The sequence below is a fragment of the Coturnix japonica genome, chromosome 1 (assembly GCF_054131305.1).
Source record: "Coturnix japonica strain WE chromosome 1, WE-NBRP24, whole genome shotgun sequence".
In the NCBI taxonomy this organism is placed as follows: Eukaryota; Metazoa; Chordata; class Aves; order Galliformes; family Phasianidae; genus Coturnix; species Coturnix japonica.
In genome coordinates this window covers 119,572,695-119,589,819 of record NC_140663.1, presented here as the reverse complement: position 1 = coordinate 119,589,819, position 17,125 = coordinate 119,572,695, and the positions used below count along the sequence as shown (strand labels likewise).

Sequence of the window (17,125 nt, the reverse complement as noted above, 5' to 3'; positions counted from 1 at the left end):
CTGACCTGCTGTGGACAGAGCTCTGTGCGGTCTGACTTCTGCTGGTCCATTAGCACAATTATTCTAGTTTGCCCCTGAAGTCCCATTAGTACTTATCAAGCAGAGAATTGCTTGCTTGGTCACTGTCAGTAAGCATTTTGGTGACTCATATATCAGCTTTTGCTGTATTTCAGTAAGTAAATCACTTGAGCTCCTTATGAATAGCAGTTTTTGAAAAAAAAAACATTTGATTTGCCTGTCTACAGATTGCGACCCTATTTTTTTTAAACTCACTGGCTAATTTTTTCCATTTACACTTATCTATTTTGCCATCAGCTACATTCAATTTAGCATGAACTTGAGTTTTTAAATGTATGACCACTGCTACCCTGGAAATTTTTGCTGTGGCTGAGAAATGACTTCCAGTGCTTCTAATGAAAGAGGACAAACCACTCTGATGCTAATTAATTCTAACAGGAGAGACTTTTAAAGTGTTGGGCGTATAGAAGCACATCTCTATTAACAAGCAGAATTGTGAACTAAAACAGTAAGATGGAAGGGAAGGGAAGGGAAGGGAAGGGAAGGGAAGGGAAGGGAAGGGAAGGGAAGGGAAGGGAAGGGAAGGGAAGGGAAGGGAAGGGAAGGGAAGGGAAGGGAAGGGAAGGGAAGGGAAGGGAAGGGAAGGGAAGGGAAGGGAAGGGAAGGGAAGGGAAGGGAAGGGAAGGGAAGGGAAGGGAAGGGAAGGGAAGGGAAGGGAAGGGAAGGGAAGGGAAGGGAAGGGAAGGGAAGGGAAGGGAAGGGAAGGGAAGGGAAGGGCCTAAGAGAAAGGTCTAACTATAAAGAACCCAAAACAACCATGTTATTAGTTATTAGAAAGAGAGCAGATGCTTGCAAAATTCAATAGTGTTTTTTGTTTGTTTGTTTTAGTTTGTTTGTTTTTCACAGTGTCACAAGAATTCAAATATAATATTTGTGTATTGATACACTGCAAATGTTTCACTTAGTGCTGAGTTTAGTTTTTCTCTTGATAGTGGAAATAGTTAGTATGCCCTAATTCTTTCAACTGAGCACTTCAAAACAAAAACTGATATTGGTGTATTTCTGTTTAAGAAAGCGTCCCGTCAGAATCAAAAAACAAGTGAGCAGCTGGGGTTCTAGTCTGCTAATGATAGAACAGAAATGGTAATATATTATCAATTTGAGACACTGTAAGTCATAATAATAACTAAGCACTGAGATGTTCAACAGTACATGGCAATAGAAAAGTTAAATAACTTTGAACACATGTGTATTTATCATGAGTGAGGTCTCAGTATGTTTCATTAGTAGAGAAAACTAAATGAAAACTTTCTGCTGACCAGTCATCCTTTGCTCAAGTGAAGCCCACTAGCTCTCTTATGCTATACAACGACATTCCTCCTTTCCTTCCACTATCACTCAAGGAGCAGACTCACTGTCCTTCTCACTGCTAACCAATCAGTCATCTCCCTACTGATCCTGTGGACACAGATCTGGGGCAAAGGAAGAATTTGATTTGGTTGATTGTTTTTACTTTTTTCTCACAGAAGTGAGCACTATGTAAATGAAAGTGAGAGACTGGAGAAATCCTGAAATAAATAGGTTTACCTGATGAAACATAAATTCAAGCAGAAAAAAAAAGAGGGGGGAGGGTGGGAGCTATTTTCTGTTACCCCAGAGATGAATCTTTTTAATGAGACGTAAAAGTTAAAGATAAAAAACTTCCAAGGACTATAACATTAAATGAACAACAAATTCCAGTGCCAAATTCATATAAACATAACCTCAGAGGAGTAATTCTGTGCCTTGGTTTCATCACTTTTTTTTTCCCCACTGTCTAATTTCTCATTAAAAGTTCACAACAAAATCAATGAAGAACTGCCAAGTTTTCTGTTTTGGTTTGATTTTTTTCTCCCTACTTTTAAGGTAGTGCTATTACCTGACTACCTAAAAGAGCTACAGCCAGAAATTAAATCAAAGAGAGAAAGGGACCAGAAGGGCAACGTGAAATGAATGCCACAGGGTATAGTTACTCAATTATCTACTCTTCCATCACTTTTATATTCCAAAGAAGGCCTTTCATTTTTCATTAATATAGTTTTAAATAGCAACACAAAATAATTGGCTACATGGGATTACTATACATCTTATCTCTATAGAAATATATTTTTCTATAGTGGCCTTTGAGGCTCACTAACTCGTAAGTTGAAAGGAGCTGATATCACTCCCTCGCTGTGGATCATAAAGAAGAATTTCAGATTTGGTTGACACAAAGCCATGTCATTTGGTTTCTCCCGTGGAATCAGCACTAATGATGATAAGATCAAGGTGACCAAGGAACCTTCCTTTGTGGCCACAACTTGAACATGCAGAGACAAGATGGAAGGAAGTAAGCCATGCTTTTGAATATGTCTGGGCTGACATAAAAAACACTGTCCATGCTGTCACGGAGCAATGTGAAATCTTCCTGCAGGGTAAGGGACTTAAGAAGGTCCTGGATCAATGTCTATAGACTGCAAAAGTAACTTTCCTTAATAAGATGTTAAAAATAGATCCTTTTGATAAAGGCTAAGGAGAATGAACAAAGTTCAAAATAAAAAATAAGTCTGCACTGGTGTTTTGTACTACGTTTAAACCTGCATTTCCAATAGAGCATACCATAGCACATAGTGCAGTTCAGCATAAACATACACCTCAGCCAGCTGCATTCCCACTGGGATGGAACTCATTTGAATTCCAGTTCAGAAGAAAATGCCTGTGTTTCCTACAGTAAGCAATACTGGAGGAAGTATGTTCTTAACAAGAAGGCTGGCTTCTTTCAGCTTGAAGGATGCTCCAGGACCAAAATGGATGGTCCAAACTTCTTCACACAGGGCCTGGGGAACCTAACACAATGCAGTGAAGCCTGAAAGGAGCCATTCTTCAATACATGATGGAAATGAGAAGGCATTTTGATGGGCAGGCAGCTCATGACCATATGCAAACTAACGACAAAATACCTGCAGGATTATGCTGCAGACAAATGGAAATGTTCAGACCAGAATAGAGTGGCAATCTATCTGCTCAGAAAGAAAAAGGACCCCAAATAACTCAAGAACATTTTTTTAAAGGTGATATTAGTGACTGAGATAAATCCTGTGTTTTCTGAGATATATTCTGTAGACAGTCTTGTCTCAGCATACATTTGAACAATTTAGAGAGCCTGGCAATCTTATCCTTGAAAGATAATTCAGCAATTTAAGTTAAGTAGATGCGTTAAAACAAACCATACAGGCATGCCAATTTAGTCAACCCTTTTAAAGAAAAAAAAGATTTGCTCTTCTCTTTTTTTTAATAGTAGTTTTCCAAGCCTAAGAACAATTTACGTTAAAAGATAATTATTATTCTGCTGAATTATTAATTATTGTTCTGCTGAAACTAATCAAACAACCTGGGAACTTGCAAAGGTTTATGCATGTTTTTATCCGAATTCTGTTGAGTAGTCCCAATGATTTAAGGGTAATTACTCATATTAGAGGAGTCATAGAGATCACATTGGTTTTTTAATTCCACCTAGCATACGTTTGCTAAAAGACACATTAAAAGACAAATAAGATTCATCTCCACATAGAAAAAAAAAAAAAAATCAATTATGTTGCAGAAGCAAGAGAGGTAAAAATCGAACAAGAAGAAATTTAGGAGGTCCTTTCCCAGACCCTAATTATTACTATAAGAAAAGAGATACGTATTTGCCCCTAAGACAGAATGGAAAAGGCTCTTTAGTTGTATATCTATCCCTAAATCACACAATGACTACATTTTACTCAATAGGAGTACTATTTACTCAATGTTATTAAAAGACCTGGAGCTACTGCCCGCCCTTGCAGGAAGATGGGCTCTCCCATGGTTCAGAAAGCATTTTTCATCTCTAGCACCTGTGATCATGATTTCCAAACATGGTTCATTGTAAGTTTCACACAGCCAGTACAAAAATTTCTGTTACCCACTGAGAAACATCAGGAAGAAATACAGCCAGCAAGCTGACAGCTAGTCTGGAAGAATATGACAGTATTTTCAATTCCTGTATCAGGATAGTTAACAGGACAATACATAGAACTTGTAAACACATCAGTAATTAGACATATATGAGAATGCACAAATGAAAATCCTTGTCTCCAGATGCATTTTTCCTGCCTTCCTTCTGACACTGTGTACAGCTTGCACTTACTATCCTCTTTTAAAACTAGATGACATTAGCTTAATGCCTCCACATGCCAAAGGAACTAAGGAACTTTTAAAAGATTTTATTTTGTCCGTAAAATTCTTGGTCAGCTCAACAAATCCTCAAATACCTCAAAAATCATTTCCAAAGGATTTATAGGGCTTTTGTGGTCAAGCTGTCCATTTGATTATTTTTTAATATTTCAAAAGCACAGCCATAACGATTTCCAATTCTCATTCTGAAGTAAATACCTTCACATGCTCATAAAACCTTAACTTTGTTTGATGTAGATTTACAGAGTACATGTATACTTTAGGTAAGCAATGTGAGCAGCAAAGCTCATCTAGCTTACCTGATTCTGCTTTGTCCAGATCAAAGAACTTACTAAATGCCCCAAACCTTCAGTTCTCCCAATACAAGTAGATTTCCTCCTAAATTACATGTAGTGGTACAGGACGCACCTTGCACTTTTCCAGCAGTGCAAGGATGTGACCAGCATGCCCAGAATGTGAAAAGCCCCTGAGGCTGCAACTCCTGACCAACACAAAAGCAGCAGAGAACACTGCAAAGAGGAATGAAATGCTACTTTTTGGTTGAAAAGCCTATTTAACTAAGAGTAAAACTTCCCCAGGATTCTGGTTACACTCCTGCTCTGCAATATATTTCTGTATATTTAATTTTAAATTGACTTTTTTAAATTTTATTTGAAAATTAGCCTGCTTTGAAATCTACTGTTTTTTCCTGACCTATGACAGGAGTCTCCAGCATCAGGATCTGGAAACTGTGCTGATATTCCACTTAACCACTGCAGTTTAAGCCATCTTGCTCAAAATGTAAGCCCCCAGGCAGCCTGTATTCTTCAGGAGCTCAGATAGATACAACATCTATCTCACTTTATATATTATATTTCTGAATACCTATAAGTAGAACTGTTAATCTTTTTCACTAGGAAAGACTGGACGGCCACTCCCCATGACTACACTCTTCCTGATTCATGAAAGGAAACACAAGGAGTGTATTCCTTGCACACTCAATATGTGATGTGGCAACATCACATCTATTATCAGTTAACAGTGCCATTTTTACATTTCCAGTCTTAGCCATAGTGATTCAGTTTGTGGTCTTAAGATGCAGCTTGGAAGTTTACATGCAGCTTTCCTAAAGATACAGGGCTGGGGCCTGAAAACTTCCTTAATTCTGTGTAGTTTGTGACACCAATTAGAGAAGAAAAGGGATCTTGAAAAAACAAAATTGGCCCACGGCTGCTATTAAAACTGAGATTAGTTTGGAAACCTAGTGATCTACCACTGTCCTTAGGCAATTAAAACTGCTTTGATGTCCCCATTAAGCTTCCCATTCTCTTTAGGGGAGAAACAACAATTGCTTATTGAAAATACATATCTTCTCTGCAAGAAAGTAAAAATAAATCTGAACAGGGATAAAAACTGTGTTTGTCCTTATTCTTACCTTCCCTGCATGGGGACTTGACTGAAATCTTTCCCCAGAGCAATGCAGCCATCCTCTTCTATTGCTGCTTTATCACAGGGGGTATGTGGTTCCCCAAGACTCGTTACCATGCCATGATACTCTTTTAAGAGCCACAGCTCACTGCAACTTCTGCTCCCCGGTTTGGCTGCCACTGTCGCAGATAAACTGGTTTGATGCGAAGGGGTCTGATTCAGCTCCATTTCTTGTCTAGAAACCATACTGTCATCCCTGCTATCCAAGTACATCTGTTCCTGGGGGCAGTTCTCCTAAAGAAAGCAAAAACAAATATATTAGGACAAAATTGAATTGACTCAGTATTTACTCCAGTACAAGCAAGTTAAAAATGTGAAGCAATCAATTTTTTTTATCATTATTTATTTATTTATTTCACCTTTGACCATTTCCCTTGTAGATTTATTTCAACCAGGAATATTTTCAGAGTTTTAAACCTCCTTGCAACTTCAAAATTAGCCATTATAAAGAGCATAAAGATATGTAAAGAGATCTTTTCCATGTCCGCCATAATTTTCTCCCACAAATTCACCCAGAACTTGCACTCTCCTGTCCCAAACAATGAGCCATAGTCACCTCTGGATCAGTGAAGACAAGCATTGAGTCTATACTTAACAAGAAACAACCAACCACAGCGCTATCAGCGATCTTTATACTTATGAAGTAAAAACCAAAACCACCAATCCTTTTACATCTGTGGAAATCCAGCTAATGCCAGGAAGAATTAACTCTGATTTACAGAGCACTTGGAAAGTGGGGCTGGGAACCAAATTTTGGCCAATTTGAAGAGATTTATGTGCTGATAACATCAGATGTGAAGATGAGAAGACCCAAGCTCCTGCTGGATGCGGCCGAGTTACTGGCCTGTTGTCTGCCACAGAGGCAGGCCTCTGTTGTCTGCCACTGTCTGCTCAGAGGCAGGCCTGGGACCAAAAGGAACCCATTCAGAGACCCCAGGCTCAGAAAAATCTCCTATTGTGTAACAGATTCTGGGGTTTTCACAACAGCATTTCACCCATTCACCCAGCTCCTCCCCTGCCCACAGCAATGATCCTGCACTGTCTTCCCAGCCCACAGAAAGCCACTGCTGCTCTGAAGTGGTATCACAGCCAGCAGCCCCTTGTTAAGCAGACGGGAAACTTGAGGTTTATGGAGACAGCGTTCCATTTTACCAGCTGCCAATGGCACTTACAAAATGTGAATACAACCTTGATGAAAATTAGGTTCTATTATACGATTATTAACAGTGATTATAATAAAACTTTGTGCATAACAGTCGAAAAGCTTTTATTCTCTAATCATTACAATTCAGTGTGAAAAGTTACAAAAAAAGCACTTCAGAATATCACAAAGTGCCCAAATCAGACACAGAGACCGCATGAGAGAGCAGCCCTTCTTGAATGCATGCAGGGGGATGTAATTATGGGCCTGTTCAACTGTGAAGAGACAAAGCCACCAGTGAGGACAGCAACAGCCTTGGGACACAGGTCTGTCAGTTTCATGCATCCCCACAGCAAGGGAGGACAGCCATTTGGAGCTCCTTCCTCTGGAGACCTCAGCAAAGGACAGGCAGATAAGACATGCTGGGCCATGGGGCAGAAACAGCACCATATTAGAGAACAGGCCCAGCAGGAGAAATCACTGGATATGGAAATAACAGAAAACTGATCATGGATCTGTGCAGCTTTGGGCTCTCCTGGTCATAAAAGCTGAAAGGTGACAGAGGCTCCTGAAAGGAAAGGCCAAAATACATACTACTAGAAACACAGATCCTGGCTACAAGCAAAGGCAGGCCTACAAACCAAATCTTAATAACAATATCCCCAGGTGGCATTTCCTTCTCTTGCACTGCATTTCTTTAATTTTCTACTACCAGCATCCTTAGCTTTCATATAATAATCTTCTTCATCTGTCCTGATAAGTAGTTTGACTAATTTGACTCTTCCCTTCATTAGCATCAACACAAATGAGCCTTTGATTACTTGTACTGTTTTTCTCTTGTTACTGTTATATCTGCCACTCAGTACAAAGAGCACAAGCATGGCTGGTGTAGTACCAAATGCACCACCGCTGAGCTGATCCACTGCATCTCCACGGTCTGGAAAGCACCGAGTTTTGGTGATCCAACACACAGTCTTGAGTGAGAGGTTTGGAGAGCTGTACTTCTTTGGACCTTGAGACCAACAGCTGGCAGTGTCGGGAGAGCCAACTCACAGTTTGTAGAGAGCCAACACCAGCCCCAACACCCTCATGCCACCTCTAGTAGCCTGCTGCCCTACCAGTTGCAGCCCACTCTAAAATCACAACCTGCCTTTCACTCTAATAGATAACTTTTCGATAACTTTGGAATGCAAGTACTTCCAACTGCAAATGGAAAAAAACAAGTTCTCATCTTCAGTCTCACTTAATGGATTTGCATACTAGTTTTATCAAGACATTCCATAAGTCAAAACTAAGATATCTGCCCACTCATTACATTTTTTCATAACATTTGGTTTGTCTGAACACCTGCTGTGAAAATACACAGGCTTTAAAGAGATGTCAGGCTGTGGAAACATGAGCTCCACCTGCACTAGCTTTTTTGAGATGAGAACATGAACACAAGCTCTAAAACTGATCCTGTCTCACCCTAAAAGTGTGAGATGGATATATCCTGAGGTGAGCAAGAACTAAATTAGTTAGGCTCTTATAAGTACAGAGCCTTAGCATGAAAGACATTTATTTTAAGAATTAACATCAGTGAAAAATAAAAGAATGCCAAGGACAGTGGCTCCCACAACCGGGAGGAGAAGTCCTTGAGAGCAGCTCGGCAGAGAAGGACCTGGGGGTCCTGATGGATGAGAAACTTAACATGAGCCAGCAGTGTGTTCTTGCAGCTTGGAAAGCAAATGGTACCCTAGGCTCCATCAGGGGAGGGGTAGCCAGCAGGGATATGGAGGTCATTGTCCCTCTCTACTCTGCTCTTGTGAGGACCGATCTGGAGTACTGTGTCCAGGTACGGAGCCCTCAGTACAAGAAAGACTGAGAGCTGTTGGAAAGGGTCCAGAGGAGGGCCACGAAGATGATCAGAGGCTGCAGCACCTCCCCTATTAAGACAGGCTGAGGGAGCCGGGCTTGTTCAGCCTGAAGAAAAGAAGGCTGTGGGGTGACTTCATTGCAGCCTTTCAGTACCTGAAGGGAACCTACAACCAGAAGGGCAGTGAACTCTTTGAAAGGGCCGATAATAGCAGGACAAGGGAAAATGGTTTTAAGTTGAAAGAGGGTAGATTTAGGTTGGATGTTAGGGGGAAGTTCTTTACTAGGAGAAAGGTGAGGTCCTGGAACAGGCTGCCCAGGGAGGTTGTGGATGCCCCATCCTTAGAGATGTTCAGGGCCAGGTTGAATGGGGCCATGGGCAACCTTATCTAGTAAAGGTGGGAGTTTGGTGACCCTGCCAGGCAGGGGGGTTGGAGCTTCATGATCCTTGAGGTCCCTTCCAACCCAGGTCATTCTGTGATTCTGTGATGTGTGACAAGAAGCCTGAAAGAAAATCTAATGCCTGAATACAAAATCATAACCACATTACTGCACATTCAAAAAAGGTTTGGAAAAAAAAAAGAAAAAAAAAGAAAAAAGAAAAAAAATAGTAATAATACAGCATCATTTTGCCACTAGAGACGAGTTTGATTGTGATTACCTACGTAGCTAAAACATTGCTAAGGCAACTATCACCATGGTATCTAAGCTTCTGAGACTTCAGTGCATTTACCATTCAAGAAATTCTCAAATGACTGCATTTCCCTGTAGTTACAGAACTTTTCTTCACTTCTACTTTTTCCTTAGCTTTCTTATCGCTGTTTTCACCATCAACAAGGAGATATAGATGAGAAGTTACCATGAGAAGGTGAGGAGATATTTTGACCAAGGAAATTTCATTTAATGCTCATCTGTCTGGAGCCGTGCACTACCAAAGGTTTTATAGCCACAGCTAGTAATTGATTCAACAACCATCCAGCTGGAGTTTGACTGTGAAAGAGCTAGTACAATATTTAAGCAATATTCGTTGTCCCTTTTCATCCCTTTCATCCCAGCTCAACACCTGTTTTTAGAATACGTGCAAATAATTTGTTTTTCCTTTAAGTTTTCAGTTGCTAATAAGATGAACAAGTTTTCTAAAATGTTTTATAGAAGAGATTTTGCATAACCTGTTTTTAGTTGCAAAACAAAATGCTAGTGGCAAATGATGTAGCTAGTAATATATCATCATTTAAACCATTATATTCCTGAGAATCAATAATCACAGCATAGCATCTCTGAAAACAAAAATGAGGTCGAGCTTAATCTTACAGCCTACGAGGCTACAAAATATGTCATCTTGAGATAATTTCCATAAGCAGTATGTTTTCTGTCTTGCGTATTTCACAATGCATCAAGGCCTTTCTCCCACCAAGACTTGAAAAGACGTTAAAAAATATTACTGATACACTTAGTCACCTCTGCATTACCCAAACAAAAACCCAACTGTAAAAAAAATAACTACTGAGGGAACTGTGTGGTCCTGCTAACTTTGCATACCGCTATACCTCCCTTGCTTTTGTGTTTTCAACAACATTCACATTTATCCCCCGCTGTTCATGTCTGCTGGGGAGCATCTCACCCAAGACTAATTAAAGCCAAATCTTGTCCACCTGAGGAAGGGCTTCTGCGTCATCTCAGCCTAAATAAACTTCTATCCCACTGACTCCTCTTTCAGCCTGCCCCTGTACAAGGAGCGCTACGGAGGTACTGCTGGGAGGAAGCTCATGCAGTGCTCACACTGAGAGTACACAAAGGCAGATGAACCACCAAGGCACACTTCTGTATACACATCTCCCTCCAGGTATACATCTCATGACAGCTTTCTTATGAGTCACACAGGTGATACTGTACTGGCTGCCTGTGGTAAACACACCTTAAAATTGTCACAGCATCAGAGAGGAGAGGAGCAGCTCTTAGCTGGTGGCCCACACAAGAAAACAGATCAGAGCTTCAGCACTAAACCTCTGAAATCCTCCCATAGGAGGCTGATCCCTGCAGAGCTATTGTCATGCATATCCCTGGCCAAGAACTGGGGAAAATCCATCCCTAGAGCTGCAGCCTATAAAACAGACACCACACACGCATGCACTCCCACATAAATGACTGCCAAAACATGTTTATTTATATTTATTTAAATTGAGGAAAGGTGTCTAACACTGTGATTTGCAAGCAAGAATTCTCAGTGTTTCTTAACTGGGAGGTTTTCTCTTATAAATAGAAAGCGCTTCTATCTGTAGGAAGTACGCAAGACTGGTTTGGGCATACAGGGTGTTACAGCTTACTATGACATCCATTATTTGACAATAGATTCCAGTGATGCTTTCTCTAAATACCCCATCCCTCCTACATACAGGATCCTTGTTATCCCATAAAATGGTGTTAGGGGTAGCACAGAATAATACAGCATGGAGCAGCCCTCATTTGCATGACCAAGTGGGAAGACTTCAGGGCAGGCCACAACAGATTGAGGTTTCTTTCCCTTCCATGATTTTGAGCTCTTCTTTTCTTTCTGCCCATCAGTAACACGAGGGGAATTATGTGGTTAAACTATTATCAGCATGACCTCTTAGCACCAGCATTACACCCCAGCTGCAAAAACAAGGCTGCTTGAGAGTCACATGTAAGACAAGTAAACTTCCCTACTTGCATTCACCATGAATTTTGGCCCAATTTGGGCTATTTTGGCAAGTTGAAGTGGGATGATGTGCTATAAGAAGCTCTCTCTCCAATAGGGCCTGCCCAAGAAGAAATTGCTTCTAATTATTTTCAGGTGAGCTCTTCCAGGTGGTTGCTCCCAGACAGGACAAATCACAACAGCCCAGCCACCTTATACTCTCTCCCATCAGCTTGTAAAGTGTTTAAAATATCACTGTCACAAACGAGCAGAACTTCATAGCTTACAGTAAGTTGCTGCATTATCCTTAGTCAGGAGGAGCATGTCTGCCTGAGAGTGATGTGCTTTCCTGACCCAAGCACTGAACAAACAGATCTGCTGGAGCTGAGGCAGCACAGAGCCATTTGCTGTGGCCTTGCATTTTATGTTGCCAATCAGGAATGGACACATTATTTTCCTAGAAGGGAGGAAGGGCTCCAGCCACAGTACCTCACAGGGATTCATCAGAAACCCTTCCAATTTCACTGCTGCAATACAGAGGGGCTGCTACAAGATGGCGACTGCCCCTCTAGTGGCTTCCCGCTAGTGGGAAGCAGCCCTTGGTATATTACAGCTCTTAGTGAATTCCCAGCTCAGAAAGAGCTCTGACAACTTGCTACTCATACCTCACACGATGAGGGGAGCAGTGAAGGAAGCTATGCAGGGTCTGGGCATGGCTGCTGACAGGGTTTGATGCTGACCAGGGCTGGTTATAATGATTGTCATGGTGAGGAGGGCTGGCCATTGGAGAAGCTTACTGTACAGGCCCAATTCAAGTAGTTCAGTGGGAAACCACCTGCAAGCTGCGAGACAGAGACTTTGCAGATAAACCACTTGCAGGCCACCAAGCAAAAGGAAAAATAGATTTGTTCTAGTCTCCTTTTTAAAGTAAGTCCCACAAGCAGCGCAACTCCGGGCAGCAAAAGCAAGCAGCCCAGGTGGGAGCAACGTTGAGGAAGGAAAATGTCTAATTGCATCTCGAGAAAGCACAGAACTGACCGGCTGGCGAAGAAAAAGAGCTGAGAAGCGAAGAGGAAAAGCACAGCACGTACATGGGCAGAGGCTGACCCCTGCTGGCAACCTCGCCGCCTGCCAGAAGTAGGATTTCCCCCGAAATAAAGAGCAGACGTTTGAAAATCCCTAACCACGCGAGGATAGTTCTTGCTGTAGGACTCATCTGGATGAAAAACGTCTATAAATAGCTGAGGCAGAGTTTCTGCATAGGCAGGAATGGATGGTCTCACAGGGCTTCTGTGCACAGATGAGGAAGGAAATGCTTTGTATCTTTGTGTCAATAGCAGTGGGCAGTTGGATTTTAAGAATTGAGGGGCGGGAGGGAGGGGGGAGGAAATACAGAGTTTTTGGCTTCTCATTTCATCACTCTGATGATGCAGCTGGCACAGCGATTCCCATCACAGCCCAGACAGCAAATGAGCACCATGTCTGGGAGTTTCAGTTCCCTGTGCATGTACCGCTCTATGAAGAAAGATTCCACCACCTTCTTGGGCAGCCTGTTCCACTGCCTCACGGCTCCTTCTGAGAAGAGCTGAATAGAACTAGGATACAGTACTTTGTAAGGTTAAGTCCCCTGTTTATGCCCTAGATCCTCACAAAGCCCATGGTGTGAGAGGAACAAACCACTGGGCTCACTTGAGATTGAGCACTTGAGGCAGGGTAAGTGTATTGTGCTCCAGAAATGTCTGCACCTCCTGCTGACTGCCAAGGGATGTGGGAGTAAAGGAGTTGTGCGTACTAGATTGATGTCTCAGTTTAAATGAGACTATTCTCATCAAATATCAGAAGATTTGCATCATGGAGGGGAGTCACTGGAAACAAGAAGCCACAAAGTAATGTTATACAGTTACTGAGACCAATATGGAGTCTCAGTCATTTGAAGATATAACGCTGTCACATCACTGAAGCAACTCAGTTATTAAAGAAGATTTCTTGATGTTTATCTGAACAAGTAAAAGGAAAAGAAAAATGGATGTCACTATTAATACAAGCCACTGGACAACTTGATCAGGCTTGTTCAAGATCAATGGTTGTGTTGTCGGTACAGAGGGCCTATGGAGCCAAAATGGCAGCCACATTTGAGAGGAATGGGAGAGAGAAGCAACCTCCCTGCCATGTAAGCTTATGTGTCTGAAAATTCAAAGTACTGTGTTAAAAGGAGACTGTTTCAGAAGGAAAATGATATAATATTCAGATTATTTTTTTTATTTAGGGCTCCATCTTCTGGGGAGGAGAAGAGATCCTAGAAGAGATTTGCAAAATGTAACTGAAAATCATTCAGCATATGCTCTTTGCTTTGATTAAGAGATGCTGAGAAACCAAGCAGGTTTGAAAGGAAAGGCAGTATCTTTTCTATCATGATCCAAATGCAAACCCAGAGAGGGTTTTCCTCCCTCCTTGAGCTCTGCAAGCTTTCTTTCTGCCAGCAAGGTAGTGTTTCTGTGTTCTTTTAAAAATGACATCAATAGCAAATACCGTGTCTCAAGAAAGCTAAATAACCTGCTGGGATGCCGAAGGCCTTTCATTGCATCTCTGTGTAAGAAGGTGAAATGATTGACACTGACGAGGAAAACTCCAGCACTATAGCCTTGCTAGAGAGTTTCTGAGAGTGCAGTACTTCTCTTTGGCACTTTCATAACTGATTGTTATATGTTCATGAGAAAGCAATGGGGTCTTATGTTCTCAGATCACCCTGAAGAGCAGCTGTGGGCAACTACTGAGGCTGAGGCTAATAACATCTGGCTCCACAGCCCCACCAGGGTTTGGGCCTCCCCAGCTGCTGGAAGGAAAAGCAGCACAAGGAGATGACAGGAGAGACAGAAAGGCAATTGGAGAACAGTATTCTGAAATCTGAAATTACTTATAACTGGTTTTTATGGAAGATTGCTGGAGCTGCTGTTTTTACTTCAGGTTTCTAACCCAAAGACACGTCTTCAGACATGTCAAACTAAGCATATAGCAGTGTTCTGTTCTCCTATTTGTTGTGTATCAAGGTCTTCAAATCCTTATAAATGACTTGTACACCTTTCTTAGTAGCAAGCAATCAGTAGGAAGAGGTTGAATAATTGTCACTGTATTTTGAACACATTCAAACAAGCCTGATTTATTAGTTTTATGCCCATATTCTGCTAATAAATGTTAGAAGTTCTTAACAAATGATTTTCAAGCTGAAGACCAGGCTCCCTAAAATGAAGTGCAGAAAAATGCATTACTGCATCCAGAATGACATGTCTAGATGATCGTTATTCCCGCAGTGTCAATCTTTCTTGTGTCTTAACTTGATAAACTGCAAGTGCTTGGAATTGCTGCAGCAGTCAGAATACTGATAGGAAATAAGCGTTCATGTCACATTTCTCATGTCCGCTGTTAGCCTAAATTTACTTCGTAGAAAAGATGATGATAAGGAGTCCCTTTGAACAAAGGAATTAGAGCATCCATATGCCTTGGCAGCTGTGCCATGGGAAAAGATAATACCAACAGGTGCAGAAGAGCAGAGTTCATGGTACTGCTGGTTTCTATTTTATTCCGAATATGCAGCAAAGCTGAATAAAATACAACTTTCTCCTACAGAACTGAAGTTTAAATGGAGGTATCAGTAACAAACACACAGCTCTAACTTCTCTTTTCATCCTAGCATCTGTCAGTGTGGAGTTTGTTTATGCAGTGTTCTTTAGCACAGCAACTATTTCAACTGCCAACAAAGCAGCATGCTGGGTATGATTATATTTTTCAAAATGAATGTAAATATTTATACACTGTTAATTTTTACTTCTCTGCAGGTGAAAATAACCGACCCATCATTTGTTGACACTGGCCATAATGAATCCAAGATAATTAAACCAAGAGGGGACATTAAGGGAGCTTGTTAAGTATTTTGTGTGTATTCATTTCCATGTTCATCGGTCAAAAATTGGAGATTTTTTTGATTTTGTACACAGAATGTGTGGGGGGGTGGTATTTAAGTATTTTTCCTTCCTGTGCTAATTGGTTTCATGGCTCTATTCAGAACCATCACCACAGCCCCTCACTCTGAAACAGGCACAACAGACAGCAATGCATTCTAGGAGCCAGACTGACCACTGTAAATGATGTTCTGATTTCATCATCATTAGTATCATTAGTACTTTTTTTTCTTTCCAGGTAGCCAAAGGGATTTGATTCAGTTTTTTCTTTGATTTCAGCAGAGTAGGGCCAGAGTTGACTGAGGTAATAAGTTTCAGTTTGGAGTATTTCAATAACGTGGTACTAACTAAAAATCAACCAATCTGAGTAAGAAAGGATGAAAATAAAAACACACACACTTACAACTTACTTTTCTGGCATTTGAGCACTCCGTAAGTAGCCTACTGCCATACACTTCTTTTTAATTGCCTTGTGCTGCAAATGAGCCTGCTTTTATATACTTTTCTACTTCTTAGATTCAAAGGGAATACGACATCATCAATGAAAACTACTGTGTCCATGCTGTTGATGGCACTGGTTCATGTTACAGCCCAGACAAATTCATTAACTTCTCTCTGAGCTTAAAACGCTCTTACAAAACCAAGAGGCTGAAAGCACACACAGTGAGAGGTAGATTTGTGAAGCTGGCAGCTTTCTAGAGTGCAAAAGCTTATAAAAATCCAAATCCAAGCTAAAATGTATGGAATGTGAGCCTTGGGACTTTAACCAAAACACATGGAGGTTAGTGAGAGACCTTCCACTGTCTTCACTTGACTTCACATCAAGCCCTTCTAAGATGTAAGACAGGCTGAAAATGCTGAGCTTGCAAGATATAATTGGTTACAGATAGAAGGCGTCTGGCTCCATGACTCGGAAAGACTGCACAGTACACCCCAGGGCCACAAGATTAAAATCACACAGAGAAACTGCACATATCGTGCTGGCAAGGTGTTCACAGAGGCACATGGAGGGGAAATGCAGGAAGGGAGGGATGGCAGAGCAGCCCCTCAGGCCCACAGCACAAGGGAAGGCCTAGCAACAGGAATGCTGTTTCATTTCTGTCCTCTGGAACTGCTCTACAGACAGCACAGTGCTTACTCCTCCTTCACCCATGGCAGACACTCTTCATGTTGGTGGAAATTTCATTTATGTATCCCAAGGAAGAAGATAATTTGAATACAGCACAGAAACAGAGCTTTCCTACCACATTAAAAAGAAAAAGCAAGAGAATCTCCAAAGTGATATAGCAACTTCACTTTTCCAGCAAATAAGGATTGCTTTAAGCATTTGGGAGTGAAGCCAAAGCCTGGGAGTGAAGCCAAAGCCTAAGAGCCGCCACCAAAGTGGAGATGAGAATCAAGATTACTGTTCCCTGCTTCACTTTCTGTTTGTCTCGCGGCAAAGGTGGGCCTTGCCTTCTAAATAACACTTATCGAGTAGCAAAGCTCCAAATCCAAATTATTTTGAGATTCTGAGGCAGACAGCACTGGAAAGTGCATTACAGTAGCAGTACTTACTGCATTTTCTCAGCAAAATATTTGCTCTGTACATGAGAGTACACCAAGCTATGTTTTACCAAAACAGGCATTGAAAGTTGGCTCTGCATGCTGATTATATTAACCAAACCTCCTCTGATGAGTGCTTATGTTCCTAGGCATTCACATAAGACTGTTATGTTCCTCTGCAGAAAGCTTGTTGCACCAAAGATTCATTAGCGAGTCATTCTGTGAATCCCAATAAACACTGTGCCCTCCCAGTCT

At 41.3% G+C, this 17,125-nt stretch overlaps 1 protein-coding gene across 1 annotated transcript in view; it reads right to left on the bottom strand.

Annotated features, from left to right (window-relative positions):
* The window catches only part of OCA2 (OCA2 melanosomal transmembrane protein), a 166,653-nt gene that overhangs the window by 136,335 nt on the left and 13,193 nt on the right, over positions 1-17,125 (bottom strand). The window contains exon 2 of the mRNA XM_015851083.3: positions 5,666-5,952. Coding sequence (XP_015706569.2) covers positions 5,666-5,931 — 266 coding nt within the window. The 5' untranslated portion in view covers positions 5,932-5,952. The remainder of the gene's footprint in view (positions 1-5,665; positions 5,953-17,125) is intronic.